Source organism: Salminus brasiliensis, chromosome 7 (genome assembly GCF_030463535.1).
Source record: "Salminus brasiliensis chromosome 7, fSalBra1.hap2, whole genome shotgun sequence".
NCBI lineage: Eukaryota > Metazoa > Chordata > Actinopteri > Characiformes > Bryconidae > Salminus > Salminus brasiliensis.
In genome coordinates, this window is record NC_132884.1 from 11173722 (window position 1) to 11195712 (window position 21991).

A 21991-nucleotide genomic window follows, 5' to 3' on the forward strand; every position below is an offset into this window, starting at 1 on the left:
ATGCAGTAAACAACTGCACCAGACACAATTGCATGCATGTTCATTAGGAGTTATCATTATGGTAAAATATTTCACAATATTTAAAGATATTTTCACAATATGCAATATTTATCACAATACACGTCATTGCAGAGAAAATGCGTCAGTAGCAACAGACTCTTAAAAACTCTATTCGAATACTCTCGCATATTTAGCACAGATTTATATTCAAAAGGTGCTGCCCTTCATCCAATTAACCAGGACTAATTATACTGTTTGTAATAAAACATACAGTTGATCAGTGTCCTTTAAGCACCAATGACATTCTTAAAAATACATTCCATTAAATACAAATCCATTAAAATACTGTTTCATAATATCTATGTGTATTTATGTCTTGTTTAAACCCGGTGGTTTTGTGAGGTTATCTCCATCCTTTACAGGCCTGTGGCATACAAAGAAATCTGACCGACTTTCTGGCTCTCTTCCTTATATCTGCCTACGTCAGCCTTTGTTCTGTAACTAGTGACTACGCTTGTATTCTGACTGCTGGTCAGCAAATAATAAATAAGGGCCCAGAAGTACTGATTACAAATACTGATAAAAGGACGTTAACCTAACCCCACCCCAATGATAGAAGTACCTTAATACTAAAATACAGGGTAATGTAATAAAAGATGTTCCAAGCTAAAAACAGCCAGGCCAGGCTACAAACACTATACTCCAACACCCAAGACAAAAAGCCTGGTGGTTCCCATGCAGTGATATATAGGTTATATTAGGATCACTCGAAAAGTGGCAACTCAGATAAACTTACTTTCTGCACAGGTTTGTGAATCAAACTATCTAGAAAATGTAATCCAAATAACATACATAAACCACAAGATCTGTGGAGGGTCTACATTACTCATAAGCACTTAATGGTCACAACCACCCCATTCCCATGGGCTCGTGCTCCTCTAGTTTATGAGAAGCCCACATGGTCTCTTTCTTTAATGGAAAGGGTTTTACACTGTACACATATCAGGTATGGCAGTGCAGCTCCTGTTGTATGCCTGCTTTAACTTCTGTATGATCAAAAACTGAGGTCTTCCATAGCCTTGCATATAACAACAGACTAAACACGCTCAGCTAAGCGTACTCTTTGGAGTGACAAAACACTATGGAATCAGGAATGAGCATTCATTTGACTTTTTCTGTTTAAAAACACCACCCTTTTATCCACGTAACAAAAAACTGCAGTTTAATTTTAGTATTGCTGTTTCCAAAAAAAAAAGCTTGCCATAATTACTATGACGATGTCTATTAAATGATTCTCGATTAAGCAACAGAACAGTAAATCATATTTGATAAATATCCTGCAGCCTAAGAGTAAGCAGTCTGAGGGCCTCAGACAGTGACACTGAGGTAGAGTGGACAAAGATTCACACACCACACCTGTGAACTAGGACATTTCTGAACAAGGGCAAGTGTAGAGCATGTTTCCACTCAACAGCCGACTATCCTCTTACAGCATGCAACAATAACACAACAAACATGGAAAGGTTAAAAAGCGGGAATGTAGGTAAAAACCCTACATTTAGATATTGTATTTTATTTTACTCCACACAACCTACAAGATGGATTTCAAATAGTGTGACTGATACTCATTTTGAAATATACATAATAATAAATAAAAATAAAAATAATGACAACAATCCTTCAAGTGGACCATGTCTATTGCCAGCTAGCTAATGTTTAATCAATAAACATGGCTGTCATTGAGGATAAGGCGGGGGACCACTGGTAGCTCACATATTTTTCAAGTTAACAAAACTGTGGACAACCAGCTTTGTCTTTAAGTCAGAAAATATGAGAAAAAAAATCTCTGATACTCACTTTCCTATCACCTCGCATAGCTCGTATACATCTTCAAACAGCACGTCGTCGTCAGCCATGGTCCGAGGAGAATTGAGATTCTTCTGAAAATCTGTCCAAAGCTGTGTTTCGTGCTTGAAAAATACCAACGATCGCAGCTCTGCGCTGAGCTGCGAAATAAAGACGTAGCTGCGAAAACGAAAATACCCAAGTATGGGGGTATTTTCCCGCAGAATTATTCCCACAAAATACCAATGACCGAGACGGCTAAGTGGCTAGCTAGCTAGCCAGCTTGCTCGCTCGCTTGGTTCTCGCAATGTATGTTTGGTTCGTTTTGACACTCCTCCGCCCCACCTTCTCCCTCCTTGTCTAAGCAACCCGGCTCCCTAAATCCCTTGATTCGTGTCGACGACCGTGGTGCCGCGGGATGTCTATTAAAACCTTCGGCTACGTTAGAGCCCGATGACGCTGTCGTTTGTGGCAAAGAAAACCAATGGTCCAGAATGTGGTCGCAACATCCGTGACAGAAGCTGCCCAAGCAGCTAGATGCTAAACCTGCTGAAAATGGTTGGCAGTCTATGCTAGCCAGCGGGATTTATTTGATTGTATAGGATACAGCGCGGTATTGCGCTAAGCACGCCCAGTGTAGCAACGCTTTCTCGAAAATCCCGTTAGCTTGCCGGAAAAAAACGATGTTATAGCCACTGTCGCTTATATTCCTCTCCAAAGACGCACATGGTTGCCCTCTGAAAATGCGAGCACACGCCCTGGCTTCAATGAATGCGGTATACTTCACAAAAATATTCCGATTTCTCTACGGCTGTCGGTTTTCTCCGTTGCCCGAGTGCCTCTCTCCTGCTTCGATGCTACTCCAGTTTAGACTCCACAGGCTCCTCCCACTGACGGCTATGAAACTGCGGGGGTAAAGAGCCAAAATGGCGACGATGACATACTTGCATCCCCGGATGAACCCAGTAAACGATGCTGCTCGATTTGAGCCTAAATGTCGGGCTGTGGAGCACCACCGTGTTACCCAAGATACAGTTTCCTAATCCCCCACCGCCTGAAAATCCATCCTCACAAAACACTAGGGATGGGAAGGTTGATTCAGTTTAACGAACCGATTCTTTTGAAACTGCCCGTTTCACTAGAATGTACGCCCTATCTAACGACTTATTGATTCACAAGTTAACTTGATTCGCCCCATCTCCCCCCCCTCTCTCTGTCTAGGTATATTTTGCACAATAACGTTCAGATTCTGGCATACAGCAGCTAGTTGATGGCTACAGAGATAAGTCAATAGAACGAAGTTGTCATCAGTAGTGCTATGTGATTAAACATAAAGATTGTAATAGTAAAATAATAAAATTGTATTGTTTCATTCTTTAACATGCAGAATATAACCTAAAACATTATACCACAAAACATTTTAAATCAGTCAGGGACTAATTATTTAAAATAATCGGTTCGAATCGGTTCACTAGTTGTTCGTTCGACATAACTAGAAAACACCAATCTCTGGGAGGCATATCTAGAGCTCCCCGCACATTAAGCGGAATGGACGTTACCTTACGTCTGCGCCTCCGTGAGGTTCATTTATTCTTCGCCTCAATGATCGATTTATTCTCTAATCGAAACAAATGCATGATTCTGAAGAAATAAGAAAAATCGATATATTATGCAAAAACAACGTATAAGCAACATGAACGGCGAATGGTTTTGTAACTCCTAACAGTGATGAAATAAGTAGGCTGGCGGTCATAGGCTGGAGCAACACATGAACACGACGGCTAACCTGCAATTATTAATAAATGGAGAACCCTGACCAGCTCCTCAGACTCTGATGAACTGATGAACGACCACAGAATTAGGCTGGTCGAAATCGTAACCCAGTTCACCAAATTTAATCATGGTTAACACTACCAACAACTTTTGGTATAACATGACAGCTAACATTTTTGAACTGAACCTTTATTAATACACTTTAGGTTCCTCAGAGAAATTATTTAGTTTTGCTATGCTAAAATGTTTGACAGAAACATTCATACGATTTTAAAATCTCTGCATAATTTAGTCGTTGAAAGTCTTCATTTTTAATGTCATTATTACATTTAGAGAAACGTTCTGACTACAGTGTTTGTTGGAATCACATTCTGCCATACAACGCTCTTAATGTACCACTCTGACTTGACTGAAGTCTAAAAAATAAAAAAGTATAATTTTAAATAAAAGGTTGATAATGGTAAAACAGTAATAGCCTTAATCCCAAAATACTTAGATAAAGTAAATACAGTTTCTTTCAGGACTATATTGCCCTACAAAATATTTAATTATTATAAATATAAAGAATTCAACATATTCATAATGTGACATAATGTGATTTTGGACCACAAAAAAAGTAACTCTTCCAGTCCAGTCCATGCACCTCTAATATATGATATCTTGCTGCACAAACCTTCAATCTTGTTATTGGTTTTTTTTTTGGCGATGTCACCGAAGTGTATTTACATATTTTTCACCTATTCAGCCAATGGCAATTTAGCCCTGCATGTTCAGACAATTATAAGTGTTAGAAATGTAGGTATGTTATTTAAATATTAATTATAAATGTTTTAACTTCTGCTACCTTTTGAATGAGGCACAATGCAGGGCTGCCAGTCAAAACAAATTTACATATATCAACTTTAAGGTCTCACAGTAACCTAAACAATTCTAATAGATACAGAAAAATGGTAATGGTTTTGAAAAAAAAAATGCATTATAAAAAATAAGCTAAAACAAAAATATAAGATATGTGCTATTTACTGTGGGTGAATTTTGCCAGGCAAGAGCTAAAGTTTTCTGACTTGAAGAGTGTAATAATGTTTGGAGCCACTAGAGAGAGCTTTAGTGCTGCTTTGCTTTCAGTTACCATGGTGACCCCCTCTCTGCCCCTGGTACTAGAGGCAGATAATGAGGCAGTCCATAGTACAAGAAAGAAAGGGGGCTGGTTTCCCTAGTAACCCAGTAGAAATGCAGCCTGACGTACAACTGTTGGATCCGTTTCCTAGTTAACTGTAGCCTGCTCCAGTCAAATGTATTGCTCCCTTGATGTGGTGTATTAAGTGTTCTAACTAAAAATGACTTACTGCTTCCTCTATGTTTAGTATAAGAAGACGAAAATATCATATTTTAATGAAATGTTGGTGTTTAGCAGCAGCAGAGCAAAGAAATGTGGAATGCAGCTAGCATGGTAACCACGTTGTTCTTTGCATTGAAATAATAGGAAGTAAATGTAATTAAAAATGCAAATACTGCAATTAAAATGAAAATGTAGTATAGGACTTGGCTTAATTCTTGCCCAGGAAACCAGCATAAACTGATTCTTTCGTCCGGTCACCTTGATATTATACTACCGTACAACTGTATAATTTGAACTAAATAACAGCTTCACTGGCATTTTCCTAAAGAACAATGAATAGTAATGTTTCGTTTAAAATGGTGCTGGGATGTTGAGTTCTCCTGATTCAACATTTGTCCGATAAAACAGACTGCTTCCCTTAAGTGGACTGTGCACTGTCTAAGGTCTAATGTCTTAAGGTCTAAGTGAAAGACTGCACGAGGTCTACAGCAATAATAACCACTTACCAGCCAAGTAAGCAATAAAATTATTATTTGCATTAAATAAAACAAAACATTCTTAGATTATTGAAACAATAGAACGACCACTTAACTATTTGTTTTACTTGTGTTAATAATAGAAAAAAAATGTCTGCAATGTATACTTTATCAAAGATCTGTTCCAACTAAACGCTTTCGGGGAGACATTAGTTGTCAGAGCTGTTAGCTAGCTATATTATATTCTTTTCCTCTGCTCAAACTGGATGATCTGAGCTGCCTCTTCTTTTTTTTAAATAAATAAATAAATAAATTTATAAATAATTTGTTGACTAATCTATTTGAACTAACACATTAACATTTTCTCTGGAATGATCAAAGCCACTTAATATATCAGGTTAATATAGTGCTATATTAACCTGATTCCTACTTCGTCAGTTCACTAATGTTTCTGATGTCCTAATGCAGATGTGGTAGTCTATCCAGGTTGAACAAAACTTTATCTGTTGGCTTACAGGTATAACAAAAAAAAGTAAAAAAAAAAAAAAAGCTTTGTGGTGGTGTTTACTTTGCTATGGTTGCTTGTTATGCTACTTCTTGTTGTTAGCTGCATAGCCTTTAACGTGCTAACGGGCAAGCTGGCCCAGTAATGAAGATGTATCAGCAGTCTCATGTCAGATGGAACCTTAGAATGTTATGGTCTTTAAAAATGAAACACTTTATAGTAGTTTGCTGCTGTGGCTTCTAAGCAGGTTCATCTGTTTGAATTTTTCCCCCATTTAGTTGCAGTATATTCTGGGCAAGTTCTTCTTCTAAATCAGTCAGGGACTCACTTCGACAGAATTATTTAAAATAATCGATTCACTAGTTGTTCTTTCGACAACTAGTCCTACAAAACCAATATGTGGGAAGCATATCTAGAGCTCCCCGCACATTATCTAATAATGTATATAAATGTATCATGCATTTAATGTTTAGCAGTGAATTTAGTATAGGCTTAGGCATTCATACCCATACACATTTATCATAGCTCAGTGACTGAGATAGGATTTATTGATGCTGGCAGAAAATTAGGTATTTGTGGAAAAGAAAAGCATCCAAATGAAGCTATAGTTTTTCATTAACTGTTTAAACATTGAATACTGAAGCAAACTTGATTGCCTAAGAGAGTCCATTCAAATAAAGAGACAAAAGAACAGGTTCTACATTCACAAAAAGTGGTTCCAAAAACGACAACAAAAACTTTTCCACAACATCGGTTACCTTTTTTCCGGGTTAAAACCAAAGACATTAAAGTTTGAGAAAACAGAGTGGCACTTCAGAACAGATTTACACAGACATTAGTAGTTAACAGAGGGGAAAATCTGAAATATTCATACAATATTTCTTATACCATTAATATACATTTATGGAATACAATGCTCTATAAAGTGCAGGGAAAGTGATTTGAAAAGAATATTAATCTCTAATTACTCACATAATGAAACTGTACGGAATTTGCAATGATATTAAAAGGGTGCCCTGCTTTCTTGGTAAATCAGTGGATATGTTTCAGGGACAGGCATATTTATATACATTTTTAAAAATAATAACAAAAAAAAATAATAACTTCATTAAGCAAACAAATATTCTTGCACCATATAAAAATAATCAGGGTGTTTCCTTTTTAAAGTTCTAATTTCTACAAAGGTCAAATGACATGTGCTCATCTATTCTGCAATACAGAGTAATAAAATAGTTTTTGGAGCATATACAGGCTGAGAGCAAAAAAAAAACGTTTTTTTACATACCAAAATTGAATTTGAAAGGGTAATAATTAAAACTGTTTAATCTTCAATGTTTAACAGGTCTTACAGATCAAGAGGGATGAGTGATTTTCTCTTACCTCACTGAACACATTCCACACCAACTAATTTTTCTGTGCTAGCATTTACTAGTGAATAAAAAAAAATATAGGATTTTGTTCATAATTTAAAAAGGTATACTGTCATTTTATATTCATTACACATAATGTGACATACATCAAGCATTGATTTACTTTTGTTCAGTGTGGCTTGTATCTTATGAAAATTAGAAATCTAGTATCTTTTATAATTAGAATAATTTCAAGTTTAAGTAAATTACTATTCACAGTATAAATACTGTGTTTAGTTCAGCACACAGCTGACTTTCAAGTTCAAAGATGGTCACAAAAGATGATCACAGACCCCCTTCACAAGGTGAGTCACAGATCATTGCGGAGAAGGCTGGCTGCATGCCGGGTGCTGTATCAAAGCATATTATTGGAAAGCTGTCTGAAAATGTGGTAGAAGGGTAAAAGCATAGGGATGGCCGCAGTCTTAAGAAGATTTAGAGCCATTACACACAGACATCTCTAGAAAAGGGGTTACAACTGCTGCATTCCCAATACCAAGCACGGTATTATAGTATGTTTTTAAGGGGACAGTACATGAACACATAAAGTGGGAAAAGTACTAACAGAATTTTATAAATGGGATTAACAATTTTATAACATGGTCAAGATTGTTGATTGGAGGGTTTGAATGTCCGGTGGATTTATTTACTATTAATTGCCTAGTCCTACACTGGACTGTCGCTCAGTGGTCCAAAGTTTTTTTTCAGATGACAGTAAGTTTTGCATTTCACTTCAAACACCCAACCCAGCAATACAGACAAGCTGAAAGCGATCAAAGCAGCCTGGGCTTCTATAACACCTCAGCAGCACCACAAGCTAGTTACCTCCATGCCATGCCACGCCACACCACACTGATGCAGTAATTCATGGTAAAGGAACCCAACCAAGTATTAAGTTTAAAAATAAACAAAGAAAACTTTAACATTTCTGTTTGACCTAATGAAATATATGAAATATAAGCGATTAGCCATACTGATGCTTGAAATGTGTCAATTCACATGTAATGAATATTATGATGTTTAGATTTTTTTGAGATACACTAGCATGCACAGTATGCATTCAATGCCATAGGAATCTAGTAAATCTGCATTGACTATAACTCCTTTTAATAAGAAAGAAAACCCAGAAACTTCAACCACACTAGAAAAAAATAATTTAAATAGAGTAACAACAGCACAGATGATGCTTTGTGGTAATCTTTTTTTTGTTGATCCAATTCCGATGTTACAGTCATCATTTCATGAATGTATGCAAGCAGGGCTGCAGCAAGCAATTTTGCATGTAATCAACTAAACTTAATTACGGTTAAGATTAAGATTAGTCAGTGCAGTCAATGCAAATTTCAGTTACTTGATGACTGAAACAATACAATATACTTTTTGGTCATAACAAAATGTATATAATATTTAATTTGGCAATGGAGTATTATGTGTAAGGGCAATACATTAAATTGTTTTTGATAATGAACTAGTACTAGTCAGTGACACTGACCAATTTTATTAGTTACATTAGCAAGCTACTGGCTATCTTTCTTATCTGCTTCTGTCCCCATAACAGATAACTAGCTTGCTTGCTTGCTTAACCTACATATTAACAGCATGAAGTGTGACCTTTTCCATTCAAACAAGAAACTGTGCGTAATTTGACAAATAAATAATCCTAAATTTAATTTCAACAGAGCCCACTTGTTAGGTTAATAGCACAATTCGGAAAGTAGGGTTGACAGTGTAGTACTAAAGCAGCATTACTTGCTTTGTCTGAATGGACCTGATCACCCGGTATGGTTCTACTAACTGTTTCAAGATCTAGCCGTCATGGTACTGTGTTATGAAAGTCAATTTCAGATACTCTACTAAAACAAATGAGCATTACTGAATTAACTGATTATGGAAATCTACACATTTGTATGGTATATGCCTTGCAGCTCTAGTTACAAATGACCCCCCCCCCCCCCCCCCCCAAAAAAAAGCAACTACTCAATATATACTCTTTAATAATGTTTCTATACACTCCCACAAACATCATCATACTTCATTTGGTTAGGTAAAAAAAATGCTCAAGTATGCCTCTGAAGCTAAAACATTATGACTGATACAAACATAATCCTGAAAGATATTACAACTGCTTATGAATTTGTCTTTGTACAAACAAATTCCTACACTCAAAGCCACTGGAATCAGAAATAAAATGCAAATGGATAAAGCAGATTGAAGCGTGGCATACTTACACATGTTTATAAGACTTTGTGGATGTGGTTCTGTTGTGAATGTGTATTTTACATAGTATGTCCAACACTTACAGGTCCAGCTAATGCACAAAATGTTGATAAGGGATGATAGAGGGAACAAGCAGAAAAAAAAGGATGAAAATAAAAACATACATATTTACAGAAAAAATACAATATTGTGGAATATTACTTAGAAGGGCCACCAGGGAATAGGTTGACTTGCAGAAACTAAAGCAACCTTTAAACGCTTCAAATTACAACATACACACAAACATGTAAAATTCTATTTCTCTAAAGTACTTTGGGCCAGTTAAAAAGTAAAGGTTATTTGTAGTGACAGTCCCGTGTGTCCTTGTATTTGTACTAACGTTGTTGTCAACTCCTATTTATCCGTTTCTTTAAACTTTAAATTAAAAATCCTCAGTGAACAATTCAACCAAACATTGGAAAATCATTTTTTTTTAAATATTGATCCCCTTTGTGTCCTTCCTGAAAAAGTGAACATGTCAGGGGGCACACAATTGAGCTGGGAGGGGCAGGTGAAATTGGATGATCAATAGTGGAGCTGTAGTCTACCAGGTGGGCATCATATCGGGGAACCAGACACGGCCCAGGTGCTTGGACACCTCCCAGTGGATGTCGTCTAGGCCATACTTGTGATCGGGCACCAGGACCTCTTCCATGATAGAGAGTTGTGAGAGACGGCGGCCACACATCTTCACAAACTCCACAAAGGCGCTGCAGGACACCTCGCATTCGCCTAGGCCAATAGCCGACAGGTGCTGACAGCGCTCAGCAATGCGAATCAGCTCTTCGTCCAGAGGCCGCAGCCCATTGGCGCACACCACCAGTTCTACTAGGCGCGGGCAAGTCAGGCCCACGCGACCCAGCACCTCCTTGCTTACTGAGCGCCCAAAGTACAGGTGTGTGACCGGTACCTCGTCGCGGAAAAATGGCCCAAACTCATCTTCATAGAGAAAGAAGTACATTACCAGGTTAAACTTGGGCGAGTGGCGCACCATGGCCTCCCAGCTGCTCTTCTTGATGGTGTGGAACTGCTGCCCGGGATTTTCACTCACCACGTCAATGCGCAGGTGTTCCAAATGGACATGGCGCTCTGAGGAGAGTGCCAATAGCAGTTCATCACTCAGAAGGTGGTAGTTCAAGGCCAGCTCACGCAGTCCATGGCACTGGTCAGCCACACAAAGGATGCCTGAAAGACAGAGAACCAGAGAAGGAGATCAGCAAAAGAAATCTGTTAGCCAAACACAGACGCCAAAGCAGACAACCATGTTAAAGAAGGAATGTAACAATTCTGAGTGCCGACAGCTTACAAGAAGCCAGATCTTAAAGCAAACAGCAACACTGGATGTGGAAGAAAACAGTTTAAGAATCAGCATCTACACAACACCTCTACTTCTGTGCCCTCTGGCATAACTACTAACAATGGCAAGCAGAGGCAAAACTTGAAGAAAGAAAAGTGGAAAAGGCAGGAAATAACTCTTTACCAACATTAAATTCTTCAAGGGGGGATCAATAAATAAATAAATAAATAAATAAATAGGAGTTTTTAGGACACCTTTTCAACTAAAGACTTAAAATATGTTAAGTTACTATATATTAAAATTATAATTATATTGCAGCTACATGTAAAACAATTCTAACTACACTTAAAAACTATTTCAAATAGGGCTTCAAACCATCTATGTGTCTACCTCCCTCTTACCTGCAGGTGAGACATGAGGACAACTACTCATCTTCAGCAGTTTCAGTGTGTCACTGTTGTTGGCCACAAGAACTTTAAGTGATGGGTCATCCACAGGTGTGTCATCAATCTTCAGTGAGGACAGAGACTTGGAGTTTACAAACACCACAGTCAGGGCCGAGATAAAGTGAGACTAAAGAAAAATTAACACAAAAGCAAAGTGAATTCCAAAGACATCCTCATAAATCTGAACAGAAAGACTCTAAAAGGTTACCAACTATACCTTGGCAATACTACCTATACATGGCACATTGACTGAATAACAATAGTGGACAATATAGAAAAGGCCACCCCCTCCCTTTATTCATTTATTTATTTTATTATTCTCATGGGCATTATATTGTTCTACTCAATTCATTGTATTTACAGTGATCCAATACATTCCAACCAGGTCAAAAGGGGGCGCCAACTGCTCTACGTACTATATTTGCGCGCATTAAGCTAGTGAAGAACAGTCTGTAGCAGACATTGTACAAGTGAAAGCAGTATTAAATCAGTATTTTTCTAAGTATTTTCAAACCCCCCAATAAATATGTCACCAGAAATTGGACCTCGTGATATATATATATATATATACACACACACACATATACACATATATACTGTCACTGTGTGTGTTTGCTCACTAGTGTGTAGGTGTGTTCACTGCATGGATGGCTTAAAGACAGAGGTCAAATTCCATGTGTATCCACCACAACTGGTAAATATGGTTGTCTTGTATCTAGTACATATGTTTCACAAGCATGTTTTGCCGTTCTGTGACATGCTCCAGAAGCCTTTATTTTTCAGATTCAGCTAAGAGTGAACACAGCCACTCACAAAAGATGAGTTTGTGAGGTGTTGTTTACCTTGGGCAACTCCATGAAGCTGGGTCGAGCCGTGGAGATGAGCCCCAGTGTTTTCAGCGAGCAGTTAACCAGCTGAGACAGGATGTCACAGGCCGCTTCTGCAGATTCTGTGCTGCTGTCAACCTGAGAGTGTGATACTGTTTTTTATTTTTATTTATTTTTATTTTTTTTGCAGTTTACACAAAAAAATATCTGATGTCTTAGAAATTATTATAATTATAACTCCCCTTACCTTGAAGCTGACATACTGTAGATGGTTAGAGTGTCTCTTAATAATCTGCTTGATGAGGTCTGGGTGTGTGGCCTTCAGATAGGAGCTGGCTGGCTGATTTAGCTCAAACTCAAAACATCTCCAGAGCTCGGGCATGTGGAACGCTTGGTTCCAGCCTCTGCATACCTGTGAGGCAAATGCTCGATCCAGAAGGGGAAGGTATTGGAAAATCTGTAAGAGAATCTCTTGAGGCAGACAGCCCCAGTCAGCTGTGCCCGCAGGGCTGTAGCTCCCCTGCTCCACCTCTTGATCATCTAAGCCATCTCGGCGGAGTCTCTTGCTGTATTTAGGGGAGCCTGGAATAGGACTAGGGCCTGGTCCATCCTCCTGCTGCTCTCCTCTCTTTTGCCCTCTTTTCATTCTGTGGAAAGAGAAAGGGTAAAGTACACAATACTAAAGTGAAAGCATTGTACAGCACTGAAGGATGTGAAGGGATGCTGTCTGTTCCAAAGCCTGTTCAGGAAGAAATCCTGCACACCTACTTCAAACCACGATAGGCTTGTTAAATAAGGGTAAACCTGAAAATACGGGGAATAACTATCCGTTTCACTGTAACAAACGACCCTGCTACATGCGAGTATAACGAAACAACGAGAACGCATTTCATGTAGTGCTAACGTCAATAAAGTTGCTGTGTATGCCTTATATAAAATTAAGACTGTGGTTAGACGTAACGTCGACGAAACGTAATGTTTGTCAGTTTAAATAAAAAGAGCAGTTTTAACATTAATATAAGGCAACACACAAATATAACTCAAAAAAACATCTCCGACTTCTCTTCTACGCTACCACGCCCCCTACCTCGGCGCAACAGTCAATGAAACCTAGCCTATCCTTGGTAAAGTTTAAATTCTGTACAATTCTGTGTTCAATTTCAAAAGAAACCGATCGTTAGGCGTGTTTAATCCTTGATCGCTTCTGACTTTAACTGACTCCAAGTCTGACTATGCTAGCTAGCTTGTGTTCGCTAATGTTAGCCCGCTAGCCAAGCCATTACAGTCTACTGTCATGAAGCAAATGAACGTCCTCAGCAGCTACCCAAACATCTCAAGCAGAAAATATTAAAATGTGTTTTAAAACAGATCACCCCACAGCCCGTCCCTAAACTCCGAGCTACCTTTTTATGTTTACGTCGCAATCAAAAGGCGATCGCTTCTCACATCAGCCCGGGCCTGCGCTTGAATACTTCATTCGAGCGGGCCAACCGATCACAACCATTTGCTCTCAGTCGATCTGATGGCAGGCGGAGGGTTGACGAACGAGATCCGTGATGTCAGCGAAGATCTCTGCCTGTATTTTACGCTCCAGTCTTGTGACCTAGTTACTTCGGCTTGATCCACTCAGCGACATGCAAAAATGGCGATGTGTTGTGCTTGGAGAGAGAGAGCAGTGCACTATGGGTAAAAATGGGTTCACGTTCGGCGTTCCTCCGTTAGGGGGTGGAGGAGAAAAGGAGAGTGCTGTCTCAACGATTTCCAGATACCCCTAAACGCTGCAGTTCGCGTTTCCAGTAAACGCACCTTCATTCAGCTATAGAAGAACTTGATAATGAGCTAATGGCATGGCTTAGGTGCAAAGGAAACTCGAAGCTGTGAAGTGCTGGCCGACGTGAACTGTGGGCCGTTGTCATTCAAAACAACAAAAACAATTATTGACATATAATTACCGTGCTTCGATTAGCATATAACAATGCAATATCAAAACTCCATAAGCAACGTTTCATTGTTTTTTTTTCTGTGAAATGTACATGTAAACACGAAAACAAACAGACATGCAAACATACACAGCACCGATGGGCCGGACCGCACCGGAGACAGCGAGCCACACCGTTCACAGAGGTACCCCTCCCCGTTCAACACTATCTTGCCTCCCTTGCCCATGATTAGCAGATTACCAGCAGTATACTGTAGCGACCTGCATGGGCAATACAACGCACCTCTGTCCGAAAGCGCTGTTATCGAGGATCTGCTTGTTGTAGCAGCGACTCTACAATTTTTGAGTCTTATTGATGGGGTCACAGCCTGGGTTGTCTCTCCATATAAGAGGGGGTGGGCAAAAGGAGAAGAGATCATGTGTGGGGAAGGGGGGCCCAGGCGCATTCTCCGTGGAGAAAGGGGGCCACCAGCACTACGCACAGTGCCATCCATAGCTACACACACGCACAGCTACAAATGCACACCCACACATCCACCAATGTCCATACGCATACATAGAAATTTCGTTTTGCTTTGTTTTAGATTACTGAGGCATTAAAAGGCAGTTTCAAAGATGATAAGAGAGATTAAAATATAGTGGTAAATTCTTTACGCACTTCTGATCCCGGAGTGCGTTCTCTTTCCAATGGTTAATGTTTAAAGTGGTATTTTGGAGTTTTTTGTTGGCAGGTCTATTGTTGTGAGGTCTTTTAATAGGCACAGAGCAGGTGTTGCTGGAATTCTGTTCTCCAATAATGTGGATAGTTTTTGGGTAGTTTTTTTCTATAAAAAAAAAAAAAAGAAAAGTTTATTCGCCAGTGAAGACTCCTATTTAAAGCTTAATTGTTAAAAGCTTAAATCAAAACATTTAAACACTTCATAAATATTTTCCTTTTTTTTTTCAACTGAAAGCCTGTATACTCATGGAGAAGGTTTATATGTACATGGCAGGAGGGTGCTGCAAGTTTAGCGTCTATCCTTGTAGAACTTTTGAGATTCCTTGAGACATGGCTCATTGACATTGTTTACACTCAAAAAAAACATTGGTTTGAGGGAAGATGACTAGTTAAGGGAACTGCCACATTGGTTATGCTTTTAGCTTTTGCATAAATGCTGACTGACAAATAAAACATTAAGATGACTGAAAGGTTTTTGCCCTTTTGTGTTTCCTCTGTGGATTTCAGTTGGACAGTAGTATATTGAAAGACGGTGATGTCCAGTGATGTAATTTAAGGGTAGACTGAGGTCTGGAATGTTTCCTAGCCATCTATTTACAGTGCTGTAGCCTTGATATGTCCACATACAGCCTGAAATGCCCACACGATCCTAATAAGTCAAGATTAAGTTGTATGATTCTAGATTTGATCTCCATTTTAAATATTATTTAAGATTTCTTTTTTCAAAACTGACATTGGTTAATGATCCTCAAGTCACAAATCTTTATAATCATTAAGATTTTACATGTTGGCAGATTTTGGTGCAGGGACATCTTTGTTGGACAGCATCCTCTCAGTTTTTGGTGATGTAAAATGTGTGTGGTAAAAACCTCTAAATAGAACAGAAAACAGTAAAATCAGTAACAGTAAAAGAACAGTAAAAGAGACATAATTAATGATTCAAAGTAATATATTTGACATAGAAATACAGACATTTCATGGTCAACAGAAACTCCTGGTCTGGTCAAACATCTTTCTGACATGTTTATAAATTTGACTAAATTTTAGAACCCCCAAAAATTAAAACCTGTGCATTTCACAATAAGTGTTTCTAAAAGGTCTGACTGCAACTATATATTCAAAATATCTTCAATGAGATTTGTAGTGGATGTGAGCAGTAATTAATGAGCAACACAGTCACACTGATACTTGGTTGCATGCTCCAATATGCTGCTGGGGAATTGCCACAAAACCTGTAAACTAATGTTGTGCAAAAAGATTTTGAAAACAACAAGACCTCCAACAAGACTAGCCATATTTCCTTGTTTGTGTGTTTAAATACATGTATATATATAAATATGCCTTTGAATAGACAATAATAAGATACTGTATACTAAGCACTTACACAATGTAGCAGTTGCTTTATATTATATGTATTTGTATTTTCAGTGAATAGTCCTCATGTATTATTCTAAAGGTGTAGAAAATTTTAGTCATTGAAGTTTGGTTTATTATAGTGGACGAACCAGAGGCAATTTAAGTTTAAAATATCCTCAGTAAGATGTGAAATAAATATTTTTTTAAAGATTTGTTTGTATATAGTTTTTCTTAGACTGCCCAAACTGCTTGAGAAGACGTGGCGTGGGAAAACTCACTTGTCTGGTTTGAGGCGTGGACTGCATTGCTGTTTCTCATCTAACTCTCTCCCTGTGGCCTGAGCTACAGGGTAGGGCAAGAAAAAACATGCATCCTCTCACCAGTCACTTGCTAAAGATCTCCCGAATCAGAGGTGAGTTTGGTCAACACAAGTAACTCATTTCAATTGGCTAGTGCCTGTCTTTCTGCATCTAACTGCTATTTTATAACTTTCATGCTTCAGCTTGTTTATTGAAGAAAAAATGCTTCTAATTTCTATTCCGTAACTGTAACATGATGTTATAAAGTATTTTTGGATTATTTCTACGGTCTAATCAAGTCATGTCTAGTCATCATGACATGTTTAGACAACATAAAGGGAGGTTTTAATGTGAAAGCAGTGGAATGTTTGTCGTTTTTGTTTTGTTAAGTTTAGTTTTTTTATGTTGCTTCACAGTGGGTAAAAGTGTATTGAGGTAAAATGTTGCATTTGTTTAAAAAAGGAATGTAACTGGAAGTTAGTGTGTGAAGTGACGTGTTTGGTATTACATATCTTGTGTTACTTTTAAAGTAGTCCTTAATGCAATTCAAGATAAAATGAAATGCATAAATTAGTTAGATAAGAGTAAAAAGCCTGTTTTGACATAAAGGTTTATGTTGTCATTGAGGCATGCTCTAATTGAAAGAGCTGGCAATAATTGTGCAGGTATTAATGTAGGTGTGTCTATATACGTCATTAGAACAGGTTGTTTCAGGTCAAGCCCAGAGAGCAAAAGCAATGGGACTATGGGTGTGACAAGAACACCTGCAAATTACCATCAAATATGAAAGGCATTATGCGCAAACACACACTTTCTCACACTCTACAAGTTAACATGCAAAGAAATCCATCGCATTAATTCAATGTAATTTTATTTTAGCAATCAAATGGATCTATGACTAGAGAAATTGATTAACTGTTATTGTGAATAATAATAATAATGATGAAGATTAATTATTATTATTATTGTTGTTGTTGTTGTTATTATTATTAAAAACTGACAGTAATTTCATGATTGTAGACAAAGAATCTGTGGTCATTCAGATGCACATTTTTAGATCCGCTTTAAAATAAATACATAATTAAATATATATTTCCTAAATGCCAACTTTACAGAAGATGAAACCTCTTCTTTTTCTTAACTTTCAAGGGAAGTCAATGTGAAAATAATTTACTGATCCTTTATTGATTTATTAAGCATTATTTGATTATTTTTAGTGAGCCAATGTAAGAAAGTATTCTTATGCATAGCAAGAGAAATTTAGGGACTTTTAGGAGTGCACATTGTCAGGCAAACAATGAAAATATAAATTTTGTGGTGGCCATCTAATAAGCACAATTATTTCATTGTGGATATGCACAGGAAGCATACAGTGATTACACTGTCTATATTTTAATAATATATATTATGTATCCAATGCAATAGGTTAATATGACCTGAATAGGTTAATATGAACTGGCTATTGCTTTATGCAAGTGAAAAAGACTTTGACCATATTTAGAAAATGATTGAATAAGACCAGGTCCCAATGTCTACAAATCTTTACTATTATGCACAGTAACAATTTTAACTTGTGGATTGTGACAAAACCTGTATACTGTTTTTCTTCTTTGAATTTATTTGTGTTTACAGGTTCAAGAAATACGAGTTTCAAAATGTCCTCCAGCAAGACACTTCAACCCGGTAAGGGTCATCAGTATGGCAAAAACATATCACAATAGTTACTTAGCACTTTTACAAAACACAACCACATTTAAAAAGCTATTCCCAGAGTAAGTCCACACTGCAATAAACCCTGTTAAATTAAGCCAAATTGTGTTCTTTTTTTGGACCTCTAAGTGCTGATGTAATTCTTAATATGGCCAGAAAAAGCATACCATGATGTAATTTATCATGATAACATGTGAGATCTTTGTATTGTTCACCATCAAGTGCATATGTGTGTCTGTCTGCATATGTACAGCTGTGGTTGGAAGTTTACATGCACTCATCATGGACATAAATGCCATGGTTATAATGGGCTTTTAATGAATTTTTCGAATTGTTCTTTTTCTGTGGCAGAATAAGTGACAACATACATCTTTATTTAAAAAAAAAGAGTTTAGTGTTAATTTTTTGGTTTCCCAAAACCAACACAGGGTCATAATTCTACATACAGTTCACTTAATTGAGTTGAAGGCCTTATTTACTAATTTACTCCTTCATACATATTTGTTTTATCTGACTATAAAACCTTCCACCAGAACGCTATTACATTGTCTATGTAGCCAGCTGTAAACTTTAATCAAATGTATATTTTTTGAGCATCCATGTTGATGTAAAACAGTTTGAACTGATCATCTATGGCTCCAAAAGACATTATTGAGTTGTAAATTGATGACCATCTTTGTCAGAACCCCACAGAGATTCTTGGACCTTCCCATTGTATTGTGTGTTAGTCAATCCAATGAGTACTGGCTTCCTGTAGCTGCCCACATTAGATTCAAAACCTTGATGCTGGCCTACAAAGCCAAAAACGCACCAGCCCCTCCGTACTTGATGGCAATGGTCATAAGCCGATCAGCACCAAGGGCCCTTTGATGTTCAAGTACGGCTCGGATTGACCCGCCATCCCTTAAAATCCACTGAAGACAAGCGTCCAGGCTTTTTTCTGTCCTGGCACCAAAGTGGTGAAACAAACTTCCCCTGGGTGTCTGAACGGCAGAGTTGCACGCTGTCTTCAAACGCAGACTGAAGACCCACCTCTCCAGAGAATACTTGGGCGAATAGTAGAGTGGCCACGTTATTGACTTGTGTTTAGTAGTGTCTAAACTTAGAGGTATCTTTGAATTTTTAGCCTGTTCAAACTAGCTGACAATATCCTTTGGTAAATAGCAAAGCACTTTTATAAGTCGCTCTGGATAAGAGTGTCTGCTAAATGCCTTAATTGTAAATGTACCATCAAACAAAAGCCTTTTAAGTAGGGCACAGAGATGTAACCCGCTGTTGACTTTAAAGTTATAAGAATTTAGATTCAAGAGGCCATGGCAATTTAAAAGACATTCATCAATATTAGTAAGATTATGTAAGATCACAGTTAGTAAGTTAGTAGTACTACACTGGTTTTGTACAAGAAGAGAAGATGACTATGATAAAGAACAGACCAAACAGACAAAATGAATAGCAATTCTACATGGATTCACAAACATCTTGTGTATACTGTGACTGGGGCAATGTATACTGTTTTCAGTGTATACTGTTACTTCTAAACCTTATTTAGTATTTGTCTAGTGTTTAGAAACTATTTTTAAGTATTTAAAAACTGTTTGTGTGTTTTAGTAAGTGGTGTGTCTCTATCTTTGTGTACTTTTCTGCAGGTATTCATTCCAGTCAGGCTATCAAAGACGTTACCAAACGGAGAACAGGTCTACTTAAGGACAACAGCTGGATTAAAAGAGATAGGGAAGAGGATGAACCAGTAGAGTAAGACGCACTCCAGAAACCCAAACACACAAATTATCATACTTCACACATATACCTACAATTAATACATTATTTGTATTTGCAGTGTGGATCCCAACTATGGCAGAGACATTCTTCTCAAAACACGAACCAACAATGACAGGTACACAATTAAAAACACATTGTAATGAATTAGACTTCAAAAAAATGTTCCTTATTCTTGTGACTCATTTCTCACAAGACTTTTTCACATTTGTCTTCACATTCTCTGTGTATTTCAACCACAGCAAGCCAGCTGATGCCACCCTGACCAACCCAGCAGCTACAACTGCCTCCGTCAACTCTCTCACTAAGAGGTACATTCCTTACGTCTTACACATCAATAAAAGTTCTGTTGTCTCTCTCTTCTGTAATTATCATCAGATTCACTGGGAATCAGGAGTTGCCAGATAAAAGCAGGTTGGTCTAGTACTCATACAGCATTAAAAACCATAACCATACTTCCAGAGTCATTCCATGCCAACTCACAGGTCCTAGCAGGCCATGTCAAAGCCATCTATTAATCTATATTGTATATACTAGCGACCAGTACACACTTTGTACTGCTAGTAAACACATTGAAATCACAGAGGACTAAAACACAATGAAGTAATTAAAGGACATTTCCACTGTGGTTCTTGTCACATGAAATTGAATGACAGAATAGACATGACACAAAACAATAACACAGGCAGGTGGTAGCAAAGATTTCTTTAATCACTCATTTAAGATTCTGTCACTATGTCAAGGACATTTTATGTATGAAGAAATTTAATTCCATTGCAAAGTTTAAGAATAAAATGAGAATGTGAATACTTAAAATGTTAATACTGAAATTAATGGCCTCTTAAAGTTAAAGTAGTAAATAGCTCTTGTTTTAAGCGTAAAATTACTTTGTTTTGAGCCTTTTCTAATTTGAGTTGAAGTTTCTGTGATAATGTGATCATCTGTGATCATTCAACCATATAAAATGTCAAATATGTTCTCCAAGTTTGTCAATTTAGTAAAGAAAGAAGTTTTAGTTTAAATTTTGTAGTGAACTAGTGAGCATTTTTTTATGATATATAAATCCACGCCACTGTCATGGCGTGTACAGCCAGACAAGAAGGGATGAACACTCGCAGAGATGGAATCAAAGCAAGATCATTTATTAACAGAACAAAGCGATATGAGAAGTGACATGCAGCAACTGAGGGCAAAACAGTGAACAACATTGAAAAGCCGAACTATAACTAACTAATGACAGACCCGCGCTCTGTATACAAACAGTGGTAGCTGGGGAACCAGCTGCCTGACTAGAAAACAAGGCCAACCAAGCCTGAGTACGCAGAGAACTGCCTAGAACTGGGGTCGCCTAGGAACCTGAGCAGGAAGCGAACGTACCTTTGCTTACCTATAGAATCAGACTGTGAATTCTCCTGACTATGAACGGAACTCTCGCCGTCCTGAACACGCCAACACTGCGTGAGGAATCACGGAGCGTCAAGGAGATTCCTGGAGTGGCCATTTTGGAGCTCCTTAAATGATCCCAGGTGCAACACATAAGTGCAACACAAATTAACCAGATTGAACTCAAACAACCAGGAAGTGAGGCGGAAGTCCTTATTTGGGCCTGTGGGCGGCAGCTCGTGATCGCCCCGGGGGAGGGCGCGATAAAGAGGGCCTGACAGCCACGACTTCAAAATGACCTTACAACTTTTTAAAATGTTTTTGATGTGTTTTTATTAATAAAGGAATTCTATTTTGTCAGATTTAAACCTTTTTTAAAACCTTTTTAGATTTGAAAATTTTTGAGTAACAGCAATAACAAATAAGCAGATAAGCAATAAGACTTGCTTTTCAAATGACTCTGTACAATGCTTTTAGGAATCTGTGTCTTTTATTAATAGTTATATTCTAACATATTCTGTGATTTCTTGTTGTAAGGCAGTTTACTGTACTCACTGTATACACATATTCTCTTGCACAGGTACCCACCTGCAATGATCTGGTGTTATTCTTTTTATTTTATTAATATATTCTTATA

The 21991-nt window shown here is 37.8% G+C and overlaps 2 protein-coding genes across 13 annotated transcripts in view; both read right to left on the reverse strand.

Moving 5' to 3' along the window:
* The window catches only part of caskb (calcium/calmodulin-dependent serine protein kinase b), a 57449-nt gene extending 54743 nt beyond the window's left edge, over nucleotides 1–2706 (reverse strand). For all 11 annotated transcript variants that reach the window (XM_072683853.1, XM_072683847.1, XM_072683852.1 and 8 more), the window contains exon 1: nucleotides 1858–2706. In XM_072683853.1, coding sequence (XP_072539954.1) covers nucleotides 1858–1916 — 59 coding nt within the window. In that variant the 5' untranslated portion in view covers nucleotides 1917–2706. The remainder of the gene's footprint in view (nucleotides 1–1857) is intronic.
* A 6618-nt stretch (nucleotides 2707–9324) lies between these two features.
* fbxl3b (F-box and leucine-rich repeat protein 3b) lies at nucleotides 9325–21531 on the reverse strand. Of its 2 annotated transcripts, none has more exons than XM_072682941.1 (5): nucleotides 21359–21531; nucleotides 12421–12820; nucleotides 12189–12311; nucleotides 11302–11473; nucleotides 9325–10788 (listed from the first exon to the last, which is right to left on the reverse strand). In XM_072682941.1, exons 2-5 carry the CDS (start codon nucleotides 12817–12819, stop codon nucleotides 10148–10150), a joined length of 1335 nt encoding a protein of 444 aa, XP_072539042.1. In that variant the 5' UTR covers nucleotide 12820; nucleotides 21359–21531; the 3' UTR covers nucleotides 9325–10147. The 2 variants fall into 2 exon arrangements, with proteins under 2 accessions (XP_072539042.1, XP_072539041.1); XM_072682940.1 differs by lacking the exon at nucleotides 21359–21531 and adding an exon at nucleotides 13577–13880.
* Nucleotides 21532–21991: the final 460 nt, after the last annotated feature.